The sequence below is a fragment of the Balaenoptera ricei genome, chromosome 5 (genome assembly GCF_028023285.1).
Source record: "Balaenoptera ricei isolate mBalRic1 chromosome 5, mBalRic1.hap2, whole genome shotgun sequence".
Taxonomy (NCBI): Eukaryota; Metazoa; Chordata; class Mammalia; order Artiodactyla; family Balaenopteridae; genus Balaenoptera; species Balaenoptera ricei.
The window spans coordinates 18844819-18862801 of NC_082643.1; the positions used below are offsets into that span (position 1 = coordinate 18844819).

General features: G+C 40.8%; 2 protein-coding genes across 3 annotated transcripts in view; one reads left to right on the forward strand and one right to left on the reverse strand.

The window, feature by feature from the left end:
• EIF4E (eukaryotic translation initiation factor 4E) overlaps positions 1-14108 on the reverse strand; it is a 122120-nt gene extending 108012 nt beyond the window's left edge. Inside the window, exon 1 of the mRNA XM_059922462.1 lies at positions 13868-14108. Coding sequence (XP_059778445.1) covers positions 13868-14108 — 241 coding nt within the window. The remainder of the gene's footprint in view (positions 1-13867) is intronic.
• METAP1 (methionyl aminopeptidase 1) overlaps positions 13539-17983 on the forward strand; it is a 69684-nt gene continuing 65239 nt past the window's right edge. The window contains exon 1 of one of the 2 annotated variants that reach the window (XM_059922459.1): positions 13539-13788. In XM_059922459.1, coding sequence (XP_059778442.1) covers positions 13675-13788 — 114 coding nt within the window. In that variant the 5' untranslated portion in view covers positions 13539-13674. The remainder of the gene's footprint in view (positions 13789-17983) is intronic. The other variant, XM_059922460.1, reaches the window with a different exon arrangement.

The window sequence follows — 17983 nt, forward strand, 5'->3', positions numbered from 1 at the left end:
TTCCACTGATTTATACATCTGTCTATAAGCCAGTAACCACACAGTTCTTTATTTTTCTTGAAAGAAGTTATCTATCCTTGATATTTATTTGATTCTTTCTGGAATCTTCAAGAATACAAACTCTGTGTTGTCTGTTGTTTACTGATCCAGCCTGAGATTCTATAATAATGCTTAGGATATGGTAGGTGCTCAATAAGTACATGATAAAGTTGAATTTGGACTTAGTCTTCTTTTTTAAATAATTTCTAAACACAGACTTAGAAAATCTTTCAGAGGTTTTCTAAATATCCAATTTTGTTTCTTTCAGTTATTCTTTGGCTAATTTTATTACCTTTAATTTTTTACTTTTGTTCTTTATTTTATTATTATTATTTTATAATTTTATTTTTGGCTGTGTTAGTTCTTCGTTGCTGCGTGCGGGTTTTTCTCTAGTTGTGGCGAGTGGGGGCTACTCTTTGCTGTGGGGCGCGGACTTCTCATTGTGGTGGCTTCTCTTGCTGTGGAGCACAGGCTCTAGGTGTGTGGGCTTCAGTAGTTGTGGCACGTGGGCTCAGTAGCTGTGGCTCGTGGGCTCTAGAGCACAGGCTCAGTAGTTGTGGCTCACGGGCTTAGTTGCTCCACGGCATGTGGGATCTTCCTGGACCATGGCTCGAACCCGTGTCCCCTGCATTGGCAGGCGGATTCTTAACCACTGTGCCACCAGGGAAACCCTTTGCTTTTGTTCTTCATTTATCATTAAAATTTTTTTTTTCCAAATTGCCACCTAATTTTCCTTAGATTATTTAGTCAAACATTCTTCCCCTTTATATTGATTTGTAATACTTTCATCATACATCATATGTGAATAAATTCTCTTATGTAGAAGGCAGGCAAGGAGAAACTAACTAGAAAGGGGATTAATCAGAATTTGAACTCAGTTATTCTTATTTTTTGGACTCTATCATTCTGCTTTCTAGACTATTTTGTCCCATGGGACTATATTATTATACTGGTACCATATGTTGTTTTATATATGGTAAAATTAGGCTTCCCTTTTAATTTATTATTTCTCTTCCATAATCTTGTGCCTATCCTTGACTGTTTTAAAAAAATAAATAAAATTAAAAATCATTTCAACAATTAAGGAAACAGTAATAACATCTCACTGATTTTAACTGTAATGATAACTAACTTATATAGTAACTTGGGATAAACTGACATTTTAAAAAAAAGTTTGTACACTTGAAACTAACACAAATTGTAAATCAACTATACGTCAATTAAAAACAAGTTTGTCTTCCTATATATAAATATTGTCTTTATATTTATTTAAGTCTGTCAATAAAATTTTCTAAATTTCCTCCTCTTGATATTAACACATTTCTCAGTAAGCTACTTGTTGGTAGCTTTAAAACTGGGTTTATAAAAGAAATATTTTTGTTATATTTTCTAGTTTATCTCTAGTAGATGTTTATTGATAAAGTGAGAAAAACACTCTCTTAAAAGTACTAACAAATATTTATCAAGTAATATTTGTGTCTATTTAAAATACGGTTTTAAATACAAATGTCTCATTTTAAATATTTTAAAAGCATCTGTATTTATGTACAAGGTAGGTGTGGGAATTTTTCCCCCATCCTGATTGGTTGCAAATCAGGACCAACAGAAATTTTGTTATTCATACTCATAATTTAATCAAAGCATCTATTAAAATGCATTGGGTGCTTTACAATTTAATAAGAAGGAAAAGATGTCATTGCTTAGAATTGTAAACAGCCTGTTATAATCTGGTTATTTATAAATTGAAAAAGAATATTGCAGAAAAGCTATCTACAGCAACACAGTAAAGAATATACTGACTTTTAGAGAGGTTTTTAGCAAAACATGCTAATTCTATTTCATTTCATGAGTAAAAATTATTACTGGAGATATAATTTACAATATCATCTGATGAACATATACATATTGTATAGAAGCACACAGGGACATGTTTTATGTGGTTCATGGCTGAAATGTGAAATTGTGTAACCTTGCCCTTCTGTTATTTTGCTATTCTGTGTACATATACACATAAAAACACACACAAGTGTGTACAATGTTAATATTAATTGTAGAAACCACTTTCTAGTAGAATTAAAATGTGTACATGTTAAAATTAAAGCATTTTAATAAAGGTCAAGCTGTCTCCTCAAAATAGGTCAGGCAATTTTTGCAATACCTGTAGGTCAAGCACTGGCTCTGCCTATAACTAAAAAAAAAATTTATCATACTATGCATTAGAAAAATTAACTAGCAAAGCTACAGTAATCAAAACAGCATGGTACTGGCACAAAAACAGACACATAGATCAATGGAACAGATCTATGAACACATAGATCAAAGCCCAGAAAAAAACCCACACACTTATGGTCAATCTACAAAAATTAGGCAAGAATACACACTGGAGAAAAGACAGTCTCTTCAATAAGTGGTACTGGTGACTGCCCTGGTGGTCCAGTGGTTAAGAATCTGCGCTTCCACTGCATGGGGCATGGGTTTTTTTTTTTTAAATTTATTTATTTATTTATTTATGGCTGTGTTGGGTCTTCATTTCTGCGCGAGGGCTCTCTCCAGTTGTGGCAAGCGGGGGCCACTCTTCATCACGGTGCGCGGGCCTCTCACTATCGCGGCCTCTCTTGTTTTGGAGCACAGGCTCCAGACGCACAGGCTCAGTAATTGTGGCTCATGGGCCTAGCCGCTCTGCGGCATGTGGGATCTTCCCAGACCAGGGCTCAAACCCGTGTCCCTGGGGCATGGGTTTGATCCCTTGTCAGGGAACTAAGATCCCGCATGCTGTACGGCAAAAAAAAAAAGGTGGTGCTGGGAAAACAGGACAGCTACACGTAAAAGAATGAAATTAGAACATTTTCTAACACTATATACAAAAATAAGCTCAAAATGGATTAAAGACCTAAATGTAAGACCGTATACTATAAAACTCCAGAGGAAAACATAGGCAGAACACTCTTTGATATAAATAGAAGCAATATTTTTTTAGATCCATCTCCTAGAATAATGGAAGTAAAAGCAAAAATAAACAAATGGGACCTAATTAAACTTAAAAGCTTTTGCACAGCAAAGGAAACCATAAACAAAACAAAAAGACAACTTAGGGACTGGGAGAAATTATTTGCCAACAATGCGACCAAAAAGGGTGTAATTTCCAAAATATACAAACAGCTCATAGAGCTCAGTATTAAAACAAACAAACAAACAAACAAAACCAAACAACCCAATCAGAAAATGGACAGCAGACCCAAATAGATATTTTTCCAAAGAGGAAATTGAGATGGGCAACAGGCACATGAAAAGATGCTCAACATCTCTAATCATCAGGGAAATGCAAATCAAAACTACAATGACATTTCACCTCACACCTGTCAGAATGGCCATCATAAAAAGTCTACAAATAACAAATGCTGGAGAGGGTGTGGAGAGAAGGGAACCCTCCTACATTGTTGGTGGGGATGTAAATTGGTGCAGCCACTATGGAGAACAGTATGGAGGTTTCTTGAAAAACTAAAAATAGAACTACCATATGATCCAGCAATCCCACTCCTGGGCATAGATCCGAAAAAGATGAAAACTCTAATTTGAAAAGATACATGCACCCCAATGTTCAATAGCAGCACTATTTACAATTGCCAAGACACAGAAGCAACCTAAACGCCCACCAACAGGTGAACGGATAAAGAAGATATATACAATGAAATACTACTCAACCATAAAAGAATGAAATAATGCCATTTGCTGCAACATGGATGGACCTAGAGATTATCATCCTAGGTGAAGTAAGTCAGACAGAGAAAGACAAACATACGATATCACATATGTGGAATCTAAAAAAATGATACAAGTGAACTTATTTACAAAACAGAAACAGACTCACAGACATAGAAAACAAATTTATGGTTACCAAAGGGGAAAGGGGTTGGGGGAGGGATAAATTAGGAGTTTGGGATTAACAGATATACACTACTATACATAAAATAGATAAAAAACAAGGACCTACTGTATAGCACAGGGAACTATATTCAATACCTTGTAATAACCTATAATGGAAAAGAATCTGAAAAAAGAATATATATATGTGTATATATGTGTGTGTGTGTATATATATACACACACATATATATATATGAATCACTTTGCTGTACACCTGAACTAACAACATTGTTAATCAGCTATACTTCAATTAAAAAAAATTAAGCCATTACTGAGAAGTTAAAAAACAAAAGTGGATCTTAGGCTGCATTCATTTGTATATATTTCATTAATCTTTCATGTATTTATTCTACAGATATCTAGTGAAAGTCATAGCAATGACTGGCTAGATGCTGATCAAGCTCATTTTCTCTTACTTTGAAGCTACAGGTAAACTATGCTTTTTAGCATCCCTTGGATGTGGCCAGTGACTGACTTCTGGCCAATGGGATGGGCTAAAGTGAACTACACCACTCCCAGCAGTGGCCTGTTAAATCTCATGCACAGGAAAGCTCCTGTGCCAGCCTATCCTTGGGTAAGGATTTCAAGGACCTAGGATGTGGTAGAGATAAATGATTGATCCGGAATCTCTGACTGACTGAGAGAGCAAGGCTTCCCTGACTGACCTACAACTGATGCTGACATAGGGAGATATAAATTCTGATTTTCTTAAGCCACTGAGTGTTTTGGGATTGTCTGTTACAGCAGTTAGCCTTCCCTGATTAATACTAATGCAATGCCTATACTGTGCCAGCCCCCATTCTGGGTACTAGGGACACAGTAGCAAACAAACAAGAGAGACAAGGTTCTTGCTCTTACAGGATATGTTATATATAAAAGGGGGACAGACATACAACGATCGTTTACTTTCATTGGTGCTTTCCAGTTTATAAAATGATTTCATAGGCACCAATTCATTTGATTTTCATAACAATGTTCTACAGATGAGGAAACAAAAGCTGAAAGATTTTAATTGCTTTGCACGAGACAAAGGGTTTGGAACTAGACACATGGATCAGAGTTTTCTGACTCCCAGCCCATTGATAATACCATGATGCTTCTCAAGTATAAAACTATGACAGAGCAAGGAAAGTGTTAGTCCTTTTCAGAAAATTCTTTTGTTCAATTTTATTTAAAAAAATAACATATTATGCAGAAGTCTAAGAATCTTTATGGCAGCACTGTAGGAGAGGAAGTAGAGGGATGTGACTGGAGAGGGGTACACTGAGGACTTCAACCGTATTGGCCGTATTCCATTTCTAAAGCGAGGTGGTAGGTACAACATTATTCTGGGTGATCTTCCATTTGCCCCTCTGGATCCATTTTCCACCCTTCTCAGTCTGGCCCTCTGACCTTTGAGGCTGACTTGTATGGTTCACTGTAGATCAATGGGCTCCTTATCCTTGTAGCTTTTAGAGGATTAAAGGGAGGAAGAGAATGAGGTCCCAGATTCCTGATTTTGGGGTGGCTTTGGGTTGGCTAGGTCTCTTAACCAAAAGTCACAGCTCCTGCTAGGAGGCCCTCTCCTCTCAGCTGACTCCCGGTTTTGCATTTATTTGCATTTATTGTGTAGTGTACTGGAAGTATCCAATAAGTTACTACCCAGGAGTCTCCACTGAATCCTGAACATCAGTTTCCATTCCTCGGGCCCCATGTAGGGTAGCAGACAGAACCAAAAAACTATTTTGCTGAATGTTAATAAACTTCTCACTTTTGGTCAGAAATATTTCTTCAGCAGGCACAAAGCATTCTTTAGCATCCATCAATAAAAATGCTACTCCAGAAAGAGGAAATATAGTTGATCCATTTTCCACTGAATCTGAATACGGAAACTTGTGGCTTTGATTTTCTAGGGCAGTTGCAACTTACTGTCCATTCCCCTTATTCCTTCAGACCAAGAAATGTAAATATTGCCTCATTGTTAACTCTCAGTTATTGTACTATTTCTTTTGGTTTTCCAAGACACTGTCCATGCCTTAGTATACAGTCTGTCTCTTTTTTGGGCAGTGCCTTGCGGCTTGTGAAACTTCCCTGACCAGGGATTGAACCTGCGCCTCCTGCAGTGGAAGCTCGGAGTCTTAACCACTGGGCCACCAGGGAAGTCCCTAGTTCCTTTATTAAATTCTTCACTCTTCTCAAATTACCCAGCTTGAGAGTGTCTTCTGCTTCTTTCTGCGTTCTGATAGAACAGGTATTCTCCCCATCACCCCCAGCTCTCTCTCTCTTTCAATCAACACGTACATATATCTTTCTTCTTTTTTGAACATTTGACATAATTCATATTTGTAAAAAACTTAAGAAGGAAAAACATTTACTGAGCACTTATATGTCAAGAATTGTGATAGGGTTAATGGCTGGGAATAGAGAGAAAAATAAGATATAAACCCTCTTGTCACAGAAAGTTACAGTCTAGTAGGAGAGACAGGTGAAAGATTAAAGGTAATGAGCACAGTGGTTAAGAGCATGCGATTTGTAGTCAGACAGACTTGAACTCAAGTCCAGGCTCAGCCACTTACTGGTTATGTGAACTTGGGCTAGAGGGATAAAAATGAGATTAGTACTAGTACCTTCCTCATAGGGTCCTTATGTGGATTAAAAGTAAACCCATTAGTATCTATACTTACTTATACATATGATCATATGCGTAGCATATAGTAAGTTCTTAATAAATGTTACTTAAAATTATCCTTAATGGCAACAATAGCAACTTGTACCTGGTTTAGAGGTAGCACAGTGGAAGCCACTGATTAACTAGAGCTGTGGAGGTCAGCAAAAATTTAATGGGTAAAGTGATATCTGAGCTGGATCTTGAAGAAATAGAATTATAATTTCACCAAGAGATCAAATAGGGATCAAATATAACCCATTTCCTTTACAGCAAAAACATTTTTTTTCTTTTGGTCCAAGATCCAACCCAGTTTCAAGTGTTACATTTAATTGTTATGTCTCTTTAGTCTCTTTTGATCTGGAATAGTTCCTCAAATCTTTCCCTGTTGGGTCATTGGCATTTTGAAGAGTACAGGTCAATTATACAGGTTGATTGTCTTCTGTTTGGGTTTGTCTTATGTTTCCTCATGATTAGAATCAATTATGCATTTCTGGCAAGAACACCACAAACGATATACCATGTTCTCAGTGTTTCATATTAGGAGGTGCACAAAGTTGATTTGTCCTCTTCCTGGTGATTTTAACTTTGATAACATAGTTAAGAAAACACCGGGTTTCCCTGGTGGCGCAGTGGTTGAGAATCCGCCTGCCAATGCAGGGGACACGGGTTCGAGCCCTGGTCTGGGAGGATCCCACATGCCGCGGAGCAACTGGGCCCGTGAGCCACAATTACTGAGCCTGCGCGTCTGGAGCCTGTGCTCCGCAACAAGAGAGGCTGCGATAGTGAGAGGCCCGTGCACCGCGATGAAGAGTGGCCCCTGCTTGCCGCAACTAGAGAAAGCCCTCGCACAGAAACGAAGACCCAACACAGCCATAAATAAATAAATTAATTAATTCAAAAAAAAAAAAAAGCAAGCACCTGCAAAGTTTCTCAGCTGTGAAGTTACCATTTTGCCTTTTTAAATGATAAATATTTTGTAGGGAGTTACACTGAGGCTATGTAAATATCCTGTTCCTTAACAAATTCTCCCCCAATCGTTTTAGCACCCACTGATGGCTCCTGCCTAAAAAGTATTACTATAATGGTTGCCGAATGGTGATTTTCTAATGATTTCATTTCTTCCACACTTATTATCTGACATTCTATTATAAAGAAGTGCTTACTTTTGCCCCTCATTTGTATGTCTATTTATGTGTTTTTATCAGTATGGGCTCATGCACGACCATTTTTAAAATGGGTTATAATCTGATACTATCATTATTTATTCTGATGTTCAGATTGTCTTCAGTTTGGCCAGTGGGAGCTCCTTCAAATTGGCTACTTTTTATACTTTCCATCATTTATTTATTTTTATTTATTAAAAAAAAATCTGTTTATTTATATTTTTGGCTGCATCGGGTCTTAGTCACACGGGTCTCCATTATTTTTGAGCTTTACTCTATGTTCTGGTACAACGAGACTTTACAGACTTATCTTGTACTTCCCCTGCTCTTGGAATGAGCCAGTTCTCCAAGGAGCTCTTATTACTTTTAGTGGGCAATGGTATTTAGAAACCAAGATCTGGACATCTGATGCGCTCATTGCCATTAGGCCCTCTCAGTGGGCAAAGCGTTACTTACACAAACACACACACACACGTCTATATTATCTATCAAAATTTGAGTTCACACTGATACTTCTAATTCCAATACAACACTATATGATTCATTCTAGCCTTCAGCCTTTCCATATTTTAAACTCCCTCCTTAGTGAAAAATTTGACTCTGAGTATCTTTAATTTAATTACTTATTTTCTTATTTCCCCTTTATGTACCAAGCCCCTGATCCTTGATTATCTCCTTAGCTTTGGCCTTGGTGGTCCCACAGATCCCCTTAGCTCTGTTTCATTGGCCCCAATTCTGCGAGCTCTGGTCACCTCTTTGACCCTGGCTTCAGCTCCATAGGCCCCATATTAGTGAAAGATATTAAGCAGTGGAAAGGCATGATCAGATTTGTCTCTTAGAACAATCAGTTTGATGGCAGGGATCAGATTCAATGGAATTAGAGGTAGTTAAGAGGCTACTGTAAAGCTTAGGCTTAAAACGGCCTCAACTAAAACTAAAGCCAGAGTATAGAGAGAACACATAAAACAAATATTTAGAAGATAAAACCTATAGGATTGAGTAATTAATTTGATGTAGGGGCATACGGAAGAAGAGAGAGCCTAATTTTTTTTTTTTTTGGCCACACTGCATGGCTTGCAGGATCTCAGTTCCCCAACCAGGGATTGAACCCAGGCCATGGCAGTGAAAGTACCAAATCCTAACCACTAGACCACCAGGGAACTCCTGAGAGAGCCTGATTTTTAACTTGGGGGATAACAGTAGAAAGGATGTCACGAAACAAAATAGGAAATTCAGGAGAAAAAGCAGATTTAAAGGGGGTGGCAAAAGTGCCAAATAGAGGACAATTGTTTATTTTTGACCATGTTGAATGTGAACTGTCTGTGGACACTTGAAGCAGAATAGCAAGTTGGGCAGATGGCTTTGGGCATGTGCTTAGACACTACCTGAAAAATGCTTTTCTCTGTGCAAAAGTCCAGGGAAACAAGTGCCTCCAGGGCCAAAGGACTCTCAGAAATGGCAAATTCTCATCTGAGACTCTGAAGTCCATTCTTCTGCCTGGAAGTGGGTTTGCTGAACTTTGCCCAAGGTAATTAAAACAGAAACCGATGTCCAATGGGGATTTTGACTTAAAAATCTCAGAAGGAAGAGAAGAATAAAACAGGACTATGTCTGACATAATTTTATAAAAATCTATGTTTTGTCACTTTTTCATGCTTAAACAAAAGCATAAAATTGCTTATCTTAAGAATAGCCAGGGACTTCCCTGGTGGCACAGTGTTTAAGAATCCACCTGCCAATGCAGGGGACAACGGGTTTGAGCCCTGGTCCGGGAAGATCCCACATGCCACGGAGCAACTAAGTCCGTGCGCCACAACTACTGAGCCTGTGCTCTAGAGCCCACGAGCCACAACTACTGAGCCCATGTGCCACAACTACTGAAGCCGTGTGCCTAGAGCCCGTGCTCCTCAACAAGAGAAGCCACCGCAATGAGAAGCCCGCGCACCACAACAAAGAGTAGCCCCCGCTCACCACAACTAGAGAAAGCCCGCGCGCAGCAAAGAGACCCAATGCAGCCAAAAAAACTCAAAAAAAAGAACCCCAAAACCAAAACCAGCCATACAGGTGGTCTTAAGAAGTTTATGTCACTCAATAGGTTGTCTTGTGGGGGTGAAGGGGACCTAAGAAAGAGGAGCTGATGGCAAGGCTAACTAGTATTGATAATAACTATAACTTATCGGTCTCTTAAGCACTTCACAAAGTCTTTCCAAATTAATTATGACAAAACTCTATGAGGTAGGTACTCTAATCTGTATTTTTCTGATATGGAAAATGAGGTTAAACAAGTGGCCCACGGAAACATGACTAAGGGAGGGGGTATGTAGGTAGAGGTTTCAACCCAGGTGTGCTTATCTTAATACAACATCTGGGCTCTTAACTGCCCCAAGCACTGCTTTCCTAAAGATGCAAGGAAGCAGCAGCCTCCAGAGGAGATGGCCAGCAAGAGCAGGAGAGTTTCTAGTCTCCCTGTGCCTGCGAAGAACCCTGAGGGTCTTTTGAACTAGAATTTTCAGAAATTCCTGTTCCTCTATTTGATTAGCTCAGTCCTGGACACAACCCATCAGAGGTCAACAAACTGGAATTCCTCCAGAGTAGATAGACAAAGATTAAAAGGGATCTAAACATACTATAAAATACAAGGGAATATTGTAAGAACTGACAAACCATAAGACATGATAGTACCAAATACATAAAGAGCTATCATATAGAAAAGGAATGGGACTTACTGTTTCTCTAAATCTAAGAGTAATCCATGGCATAGTGCTATGTGAAAATGCAGAGCAAAATATTCCATCAATGACTGCAAATATGTAAACATTTAATATGCAAGTGAATAAGGATTGAAGGTAACTAGGACAGATGAAACACTGATGTGTTTAGGTGATGGTACTGTGGTCAATTTGTGTCGACTCTTTTTTTAGTATTGTTCTGCAAAAAAGAAATTTTAACAAATAAAAGCAAACACATAAAAGAAGAAATGGAAGTGCTATAATCATAGAAAAATGTTCAGCCTTACTATAATCTAATAACAAATAGATTTACATATTTATCAAAATGAAAAACATTAAAAATAGATAATACCTAGCACTAGTAAGGTCTCAGGAAATAAGATCTCTAATACAGTTCTGACCAGAGTGTAAATTTGTACACACTTTCTGAGGAAAAATTTGGCAAACTATATAAAAAAGAATAAACAACAGTGACAATCCTTTGATGCAGCAATTCCACTTTTAAGACTATATCCTAAGTAAGTAAGGATTTATGTAAGGTTCGAACTAAAAAGGTACTCACAGAAGCCTTGTTTATAATCCATAACAATTAAAAATAACCTAAATGTCTATTATTACTTAATTTGGCTCAGTAAATTATACAATAGAATATTATGCAGGCATTAAAATTATGTGCAAAAAGTACATATATATATTTTTTTTTTTTGATTGCACTGCGCAGCATATGGAGTCTTAGTTCCCCTACCAGGGATCAAACTGTGACCCCTGCAGTGGAAGTGTGGAGTCCTAACCACTGGACCACCAGGGAATTCCCTGGAAAAAAGTATAACTGATGGCAATAAATGAAGTTCACAACTTGAACAAAACAGGTAACTACATACTCTGCATAGTACGGTCAAGTTTTTGTTTAAAAATATTCTCTATATATGTACTATATGTGCATATACACATAGCATATACACATACATATACATATATACATATATTTGGTGCTTGATTTCTTTTTTGCTTATGTGTATATAACATTTTAAAATTTATTATTTCATTTTATTACATTATTTTATTGCTTATATAACAAAACAAAGCAATTAAAAATAAAATATGTGGGCTTCCCTGGTGGCGCACTGGTTAAGAATCCGCCTGCCAATGCAGGGGACACGGGTTCGAGCCCTGGTCCGGGAAGATCCCACATGCCGCGGAGCAACTAAACCCGTGTGCCACAACTACTGAGCCTGCGCTCTACAGCCCACGAGCTACAACTACTGAGCCCACGTGCCACAACTACTGAAGCCCACGCGCCTAGAGCCCGTACTCTGCAACAAGAGAAGCCACGACAATGAGAAGCCCGCGCACCGCAACGAAGAGCAGCTCCCGCTCACCGCAACTAGAGAAAGCCTGCGCACAGCAACGAAGACCCAACACAGCCAAAAAAAAAAAAAAAAGAGCTTTTCTCATCTATCAAATATGGAAAGTTTTAAAAAAATATGGATTCGATAACACAAAGTTCACAGCACTTAGTTTGTAATGGAGCAGGACCCTATGGGGCCTTCCCGGGACAGGCCTTTTCTCATATCCTCTGCTTTAGTTCCTCTCTGAAGTATCTAGATAACAGCATTTCATGCACATTTCCGGAGTTGTTTTACAGATGTGAAAATCCCCCACTGAAAGGAAGGTATTAACTACTCGATGACCATGAGCACATAGCCCCAGGCCTCCCCATAGCCTAAGGACTGACAATGTTAATCCCTGTGACACCTCCCTGTTGCCTGCACCTTCAGCCAATCAGAGAACTGTGCATGAGCTGATCACATACCTTGCAAGTCCTCCCCCCCCTCCCCACACACTCACCTGGCTTTTAAAATAATGCTTTGCTGAAACCCTTCAAGGAGTCTGGGGTGTTTTTTTAGAGCAATGAGTCACCTGTCTCCTTAGTGGCCCTGCAATAAACCTTTCTCTGCTCCAAACGCCCACGTTTTGGTTTCTTTGCTCTCACTGTGCGTTGGGCAGACGAACTTGCGCTAGCAAGTTGATGATCAATAAATACTTCCTAAATGGGAAGGAAATCTAAAAAAGAGTGGATATATGTATACGTATAACTGATTCATTTTACGGTACAGTTGAAACTAACAAAACATTGTAAAGCAACTAAACTTCAATAAAAATTATTAAAAAAAATTATCAGAAAAAAAAATACTAGTTCTTCTCTCTTCCCTGGTGACAGGAGGTATTCAAGCACAAATTAGAAAATGGCAGATCTGGGATGTAGTTGAAGAGATTTAGGCAAGAGGTTTCATTAGATGAACTCTAAAGCTCCTTTCAACTCTGACATTTCATGATCAACACAATTTTCCCCTATTTCACCTCTTAAACTATCAACTGGGATAATACAAAAAACTACGGTTTGTATTGACTATTTAGTAGCTGTGTTACCATCAGTAGCACTATACATTGTGAATGGAGGGTCGGTGGTGTGAAAAAAAATCCGGCAGGAGGGAAGCCAGACGCAAGTCCCAGCCCACCTCTCCACTGACAGTTCCCTGGCTTCCTTTTTTTGTGAATGAATGGTGGTCCTCAGGCCTCACATCAGACACTATCCTCGAGAAACAGAACTTTAAAAAGGGAATTACTTTCCTTTTCCAAGGAGTTGCCGGGTGGACCAACACAGAGGAATGGAGCGCCCTTTTCCAACCGCCCGAAAGTCTGGGAGACGTTCAAGACCCTGGGATCCAGTCAGTAAGGGACGACTGGGGAGCTCTCTCTAGACACTGAGAGGGCCTCTCCCAGTTGGCCGCACCGGGCCTTCTCCGCCGGGCGCCGGGAGGTCGCGCTGGCCGCGGCTACAAGAAGGACAGCGCGGAGGAGCCGAACGCTCTGCCAGGTACCCCTACGGCCCCCACGTGCACGCCGGCCGCGAAAAGGCTGGGGCCTCGGGCGGGGGCGGGGCCAAGGCCGCGGGGCGGGGCTCCAGCTGCGCGCGCGGGGCGGGGGCGGGGCGCGCAGCGTGGTCTGGGCAGGCCCGGCGCTCCTCCTCCTCCCGCGCCCAGGCCTGGCGGGCCGAGCTCCTCCCCCGGCTCGGCCTCTCTCCCCACCCCTGCCCTCCTTCTGCCCAGCAGTTCCTCCTTCCCTCCTCCCCCTCTTCCTCGGTGAGGTGCTCCTCCATCAGCCAGCCAGCATGGCGGCCGTGGAGACGCGTGTGTGCGAGACGGACGGTTGCAGCAGTGAGGCCAAGCTCCAGTGTCCCACCTGCATCAAGCTGGGCATACAGGGCTCGTACTTCTGCTCGCAGGTAGACTCCCGCTCCCCAGCGGCGCCGCTGCCGCCCCCCCTCCCCTCTCCGCCTGACCTCGCGGCCGGTCGGGACACGCTCCTCCTCTTCCCCCCGCGGCCGCGCCGGTCGCGCTTCCTCCTCCCCACAGTGTGAAGCGCCGCCGCCCCCTCTCTCCTCCGGGGGATCTGGGGCCCCACCGGACCCCGGCCTCGCGGGGCGCACGCTGGGTAGGGGCGCGGGCGGCCGCGGCCATGTGGGCTGGGGGCGGAAGCGGACTTGCCTTGGGTCGCTCGGCCGCGCTGGGGCCCCGCGTTGCGGGGCCGGTTCTCACCGCGCATCCTCTGCCCGGGCTGGGGCTGCCAGGTGTGCGGGCTACCCGGGACAGGTGGGGACGCCGGGGGAAGGGGGCAGCCCCAGCTGTGCGAGTCGTCACAGCTGCACCTCCCGGCAGGGCTCTGGTCTTGGTCGCTGAGGGGTGCGGGGCCGGGTAGTCACTCTGGTCCCTACGGGACTGGGGGTCGGAAGAGACCCGCTGGCCTTTGACGAGTGAGTTACCTGGGACGGTGGGGGTCGCAGAGAGGAGGTATACTAGCTCCAGCCCCACCCACCTCTGTCAGTAGGCTTTACTGCTGCGCATTGACACTTCGGCAACTTTGGGGTTGGGGATGGAGAGGGATCTGTGTAATTCATTCCTTTCCTTTGGCATCCAGAATTATTAATTTACAAAACCATAAGTTAACAGTATGAGTCACCTCTGATTTACTGAATTTCCCACTGAGTGAAAAAGACAGTTCCATTAAGAGTTATGCTTTAAAGCCGTAGTGTATTTTAACAAGTTTTGTGCGGTGGAGCAAAGCCAGCACTGAATGGGGTCCGGACTGAAACGTGTGCTGGTGTTTATGTTTACTGAAGAGCACTAGTGTTCCGGCTGCGTTTAGACGCTCGGAGCATTGGCCCGGCGGCATTGGTATGGCTTTTAGTTACAGTCCGGATTTGTTGAAGAGAGGCACGTGAATATTCAGGTACTAAATCGGTAGTGTCCCGCGGGGCGGAGAGCATGAACAAAGAGTCTGAAGGCACGGTCAGGGCCCTGCCCTTGCCGTTGACTGTGAGATCTTGAACTAGTCAAGTTACTTAATCTTTCTGAGCACCTCTGTACAGAGGGGGAAGATGATACTTTTACTTGCATATTTCACAAGGTTGTTCTGAGGCCCAAATTATCCAGTGAATGTGAAATCTTGGTAAAACCTAAGGAGGTTCTTTTTAAAGGCCGTCAGTACACTGTAGCACTGTTACATATAAAAATATAAATGAATAGAAGGAAAACAAATATATAAGAGCAATAATATAAATATTTCAAATATAAAATGTGTAAACATAAAGATGTATGTAAAATTAACGTATAAATAAAATCCTTAAGGTCCAACACTTGTAGATAAGCCGTTGTAAGAGATCCTAGCTGTGTTGTACAGGTGTTGTTTTCAGATAGGATATGGTCCTTGACCTTGTTAGTATCATTTGGAAAAAGTTGCATATGGAGAAGTGTTGCTCATTTTAAAAATAGCATTGGGACTACTCAACATGCTAAAACTGGTCTGAGTCCTTTTGTTTCTTTAAAATAATTTTCAAATTCTATAATTTGTTGAGGCCTGTGTGGGACCTGGACTTAATAAAACAGTAGTTTATCTTTGGAAATTGTGTACCGCATGAATAGACTAATGTGGTTTATGTTGTGCTTAAATTTAGTTGGCATTTGGTAATGTTAAGTGAATTAATATGTACACAGACTTACCTGCTGGGATTTTAAAAAGATACTATGCAGCCGTATTCATCAGGGATGGGTGATATTCTCTTAGGCATGGTATTATTCAGTAGAAAGAACATTGGCTCATTGGGGTTTATGGAAAAATGCCACAACATTTGTGAAAACATGCAGGGTTTATTCAGTACGGTAGGTATTTCATGTTGGATTCTGCAGGTATATTTCTAGTCCCATTGTTATACCTGTAGTCAAACATATCCTGACTGGTGCTCGAAGCTGTCTCTGTCTTCATTTCTGTTACTACCTCCTTTAGTCAGTTTTTAAAATTTCTCACCAGTTTCTCTTAGTTCATTTCCCTGTTGTAGTTTCCCACCTTGCAAATAAACACCCACCAAAAAAAAAGAAAAAGAAAAATCAAAGGAAGAAAACCTTTTGTACAGAAGTTATTTCTCCCCTAGCACAGCACAGTCTGACTATGCTTACCGCCACCTATAACAAATAGAGTTACCATTGCTTGCAGGATTCTAGCCCCATAGTCAGGGCACCTCTTCTGAGTCCACCTTTATTCTCTTGCTCTAACCAGAGGCTGTATTTATACTCTTTCCCTTACCCAGAATGTCACCTGTCTTCTGAAATCACAGCTATTCTTTCAGTCCCAGCTTGAGACCTTGATCAATCATTAACTTTTCCTAAGCCAGTTTCCACATTTGTGATGAAACTAGGGCTTCGTGCCACTTCTCTGATCATCTTCACTAGCAGTGGTCTGTCTTTTCTCTTCTCCTTGCTCCTCTGGTCCCCAGCCTGGCTATCTGGCCAGCTTGTCTTTGGGAACAAACCGAACTAAACTACAAGAGCCGTAACAGAAGTAAGCCTTTCCCGGTTACCCTGTCACACCACCTTATTCCCTTTATAACATTTTATACAATCTGTAATTATTTCATTTTTGTTCTTGTTTATCTGTCTTTTAATCAGAAGGTGAGGTCATGAAGAAGATATCTTGTTCACTTCCCTATCCTCATTTCTCAACACAACGCTCTATGCAATAGGTGGTCAATAAATGCTTGAGTCATTGTATCAGAAGGCAGAATAAAGAGGTAGACTACTGCATTTGAATCACAGCTCCATTACTTACTAGCTGTGTGCTTTAGGTAGATAACCTTTGTTTTTTGTTATAGCCTTTTAAAATGGGTCTATGAATAGTACCAACCTCAGGGTTGGTACTAAATACTGAAGACTAAATACTAAGTGTATGTAAAACACTTAGCATAGCAGTGCATTTCATCAGTGTTAGCTCTTTTTATCGTTATACTGAGTTTACGCTTAAGAAGATAGAAATATTTTTATTTAGGATGCTTAATTTTAAGAAAAATTTTGGTCCTTTAATGAGTAAAACCTGTTTTACTTGAAATCGAGCTTTTCAGGAGTTCCTGATGTTTGATGATATTTCTTTATAGATTTATCCATCTTATTCAATAGTAGTTGACCAATTTTAATAGTAGTTTAGTAGTTTACTTGTAGTTCCTAACAGTTTCTAAGAGCTTTTTGAGGATGGAGGCTGTGCTGTACTCATTTTTGTATTTCTTTTAAGTGCCTTGTACACAGTAGGCACTCAGTTCATTAAATGAAAGAAGAAAGGTCATTGGGCCTGAGAAGGAAAAGCAAAGATCAATCAAGCCCTTAGTGAACACCCCAGGGCAGATGCTATCTTGTCCTTAGTTGAAGGATCTGCTGAGAAGGACCTGAGTGATTTGCAGCCCTTCATAAGGCATAAGAACTTAAAAGGTAGTATAGTATAAGTGGAAGGAGCCTGCCTGGGTTTGGAGTCTGACCTGGGTTTAAAATTTTTGTGACAATGTCCTTGGGTAAGTCGTCTCCTATTTTATGAGAGGGCTAATGGTACACCCTCTTTATGGGGCTGAGGTGAAGGTGAATAAGAGCATGCAAAGTGCCTCACACAGTGTTCAGTAAATAGTTTTATTACACATATAGCCTTATGTCTAATACTATTACAGTCAGATATAAGGAAGGTTTAAAAATGTTTACGGACTCCTAGAGTAATGAAAATAAAAACAAAAATAAACAAATGGGCCCTAATTAAACTTAAAAGCTTTTGCACAGCAAAGGAAATCATAAACAAGATGAAAAGACAACCCTCAGAATGGGAGAAAATATTTGCAAATGAAACATCAGAAAAAGGATTAATCTCCAAAATACACAAACCGCTCATGGAGCTCAATATCAAAAAAAATAAACAACCCAATCAAAAAATGGGCAGAAGACCTAAATAGACATTTCACCAAAGAAGACATACAGATGGCCAAGAGACACATGAAAAGATGCTCGACATCACTAATTATTAGAGAAATGCAAATCAAAACTACAATGAGGGGGGCTTCCCTGGTGGCGCAGTGGTTGAGAGTCTGCCTGCCAATGCAGGGGACACGGGTTCGA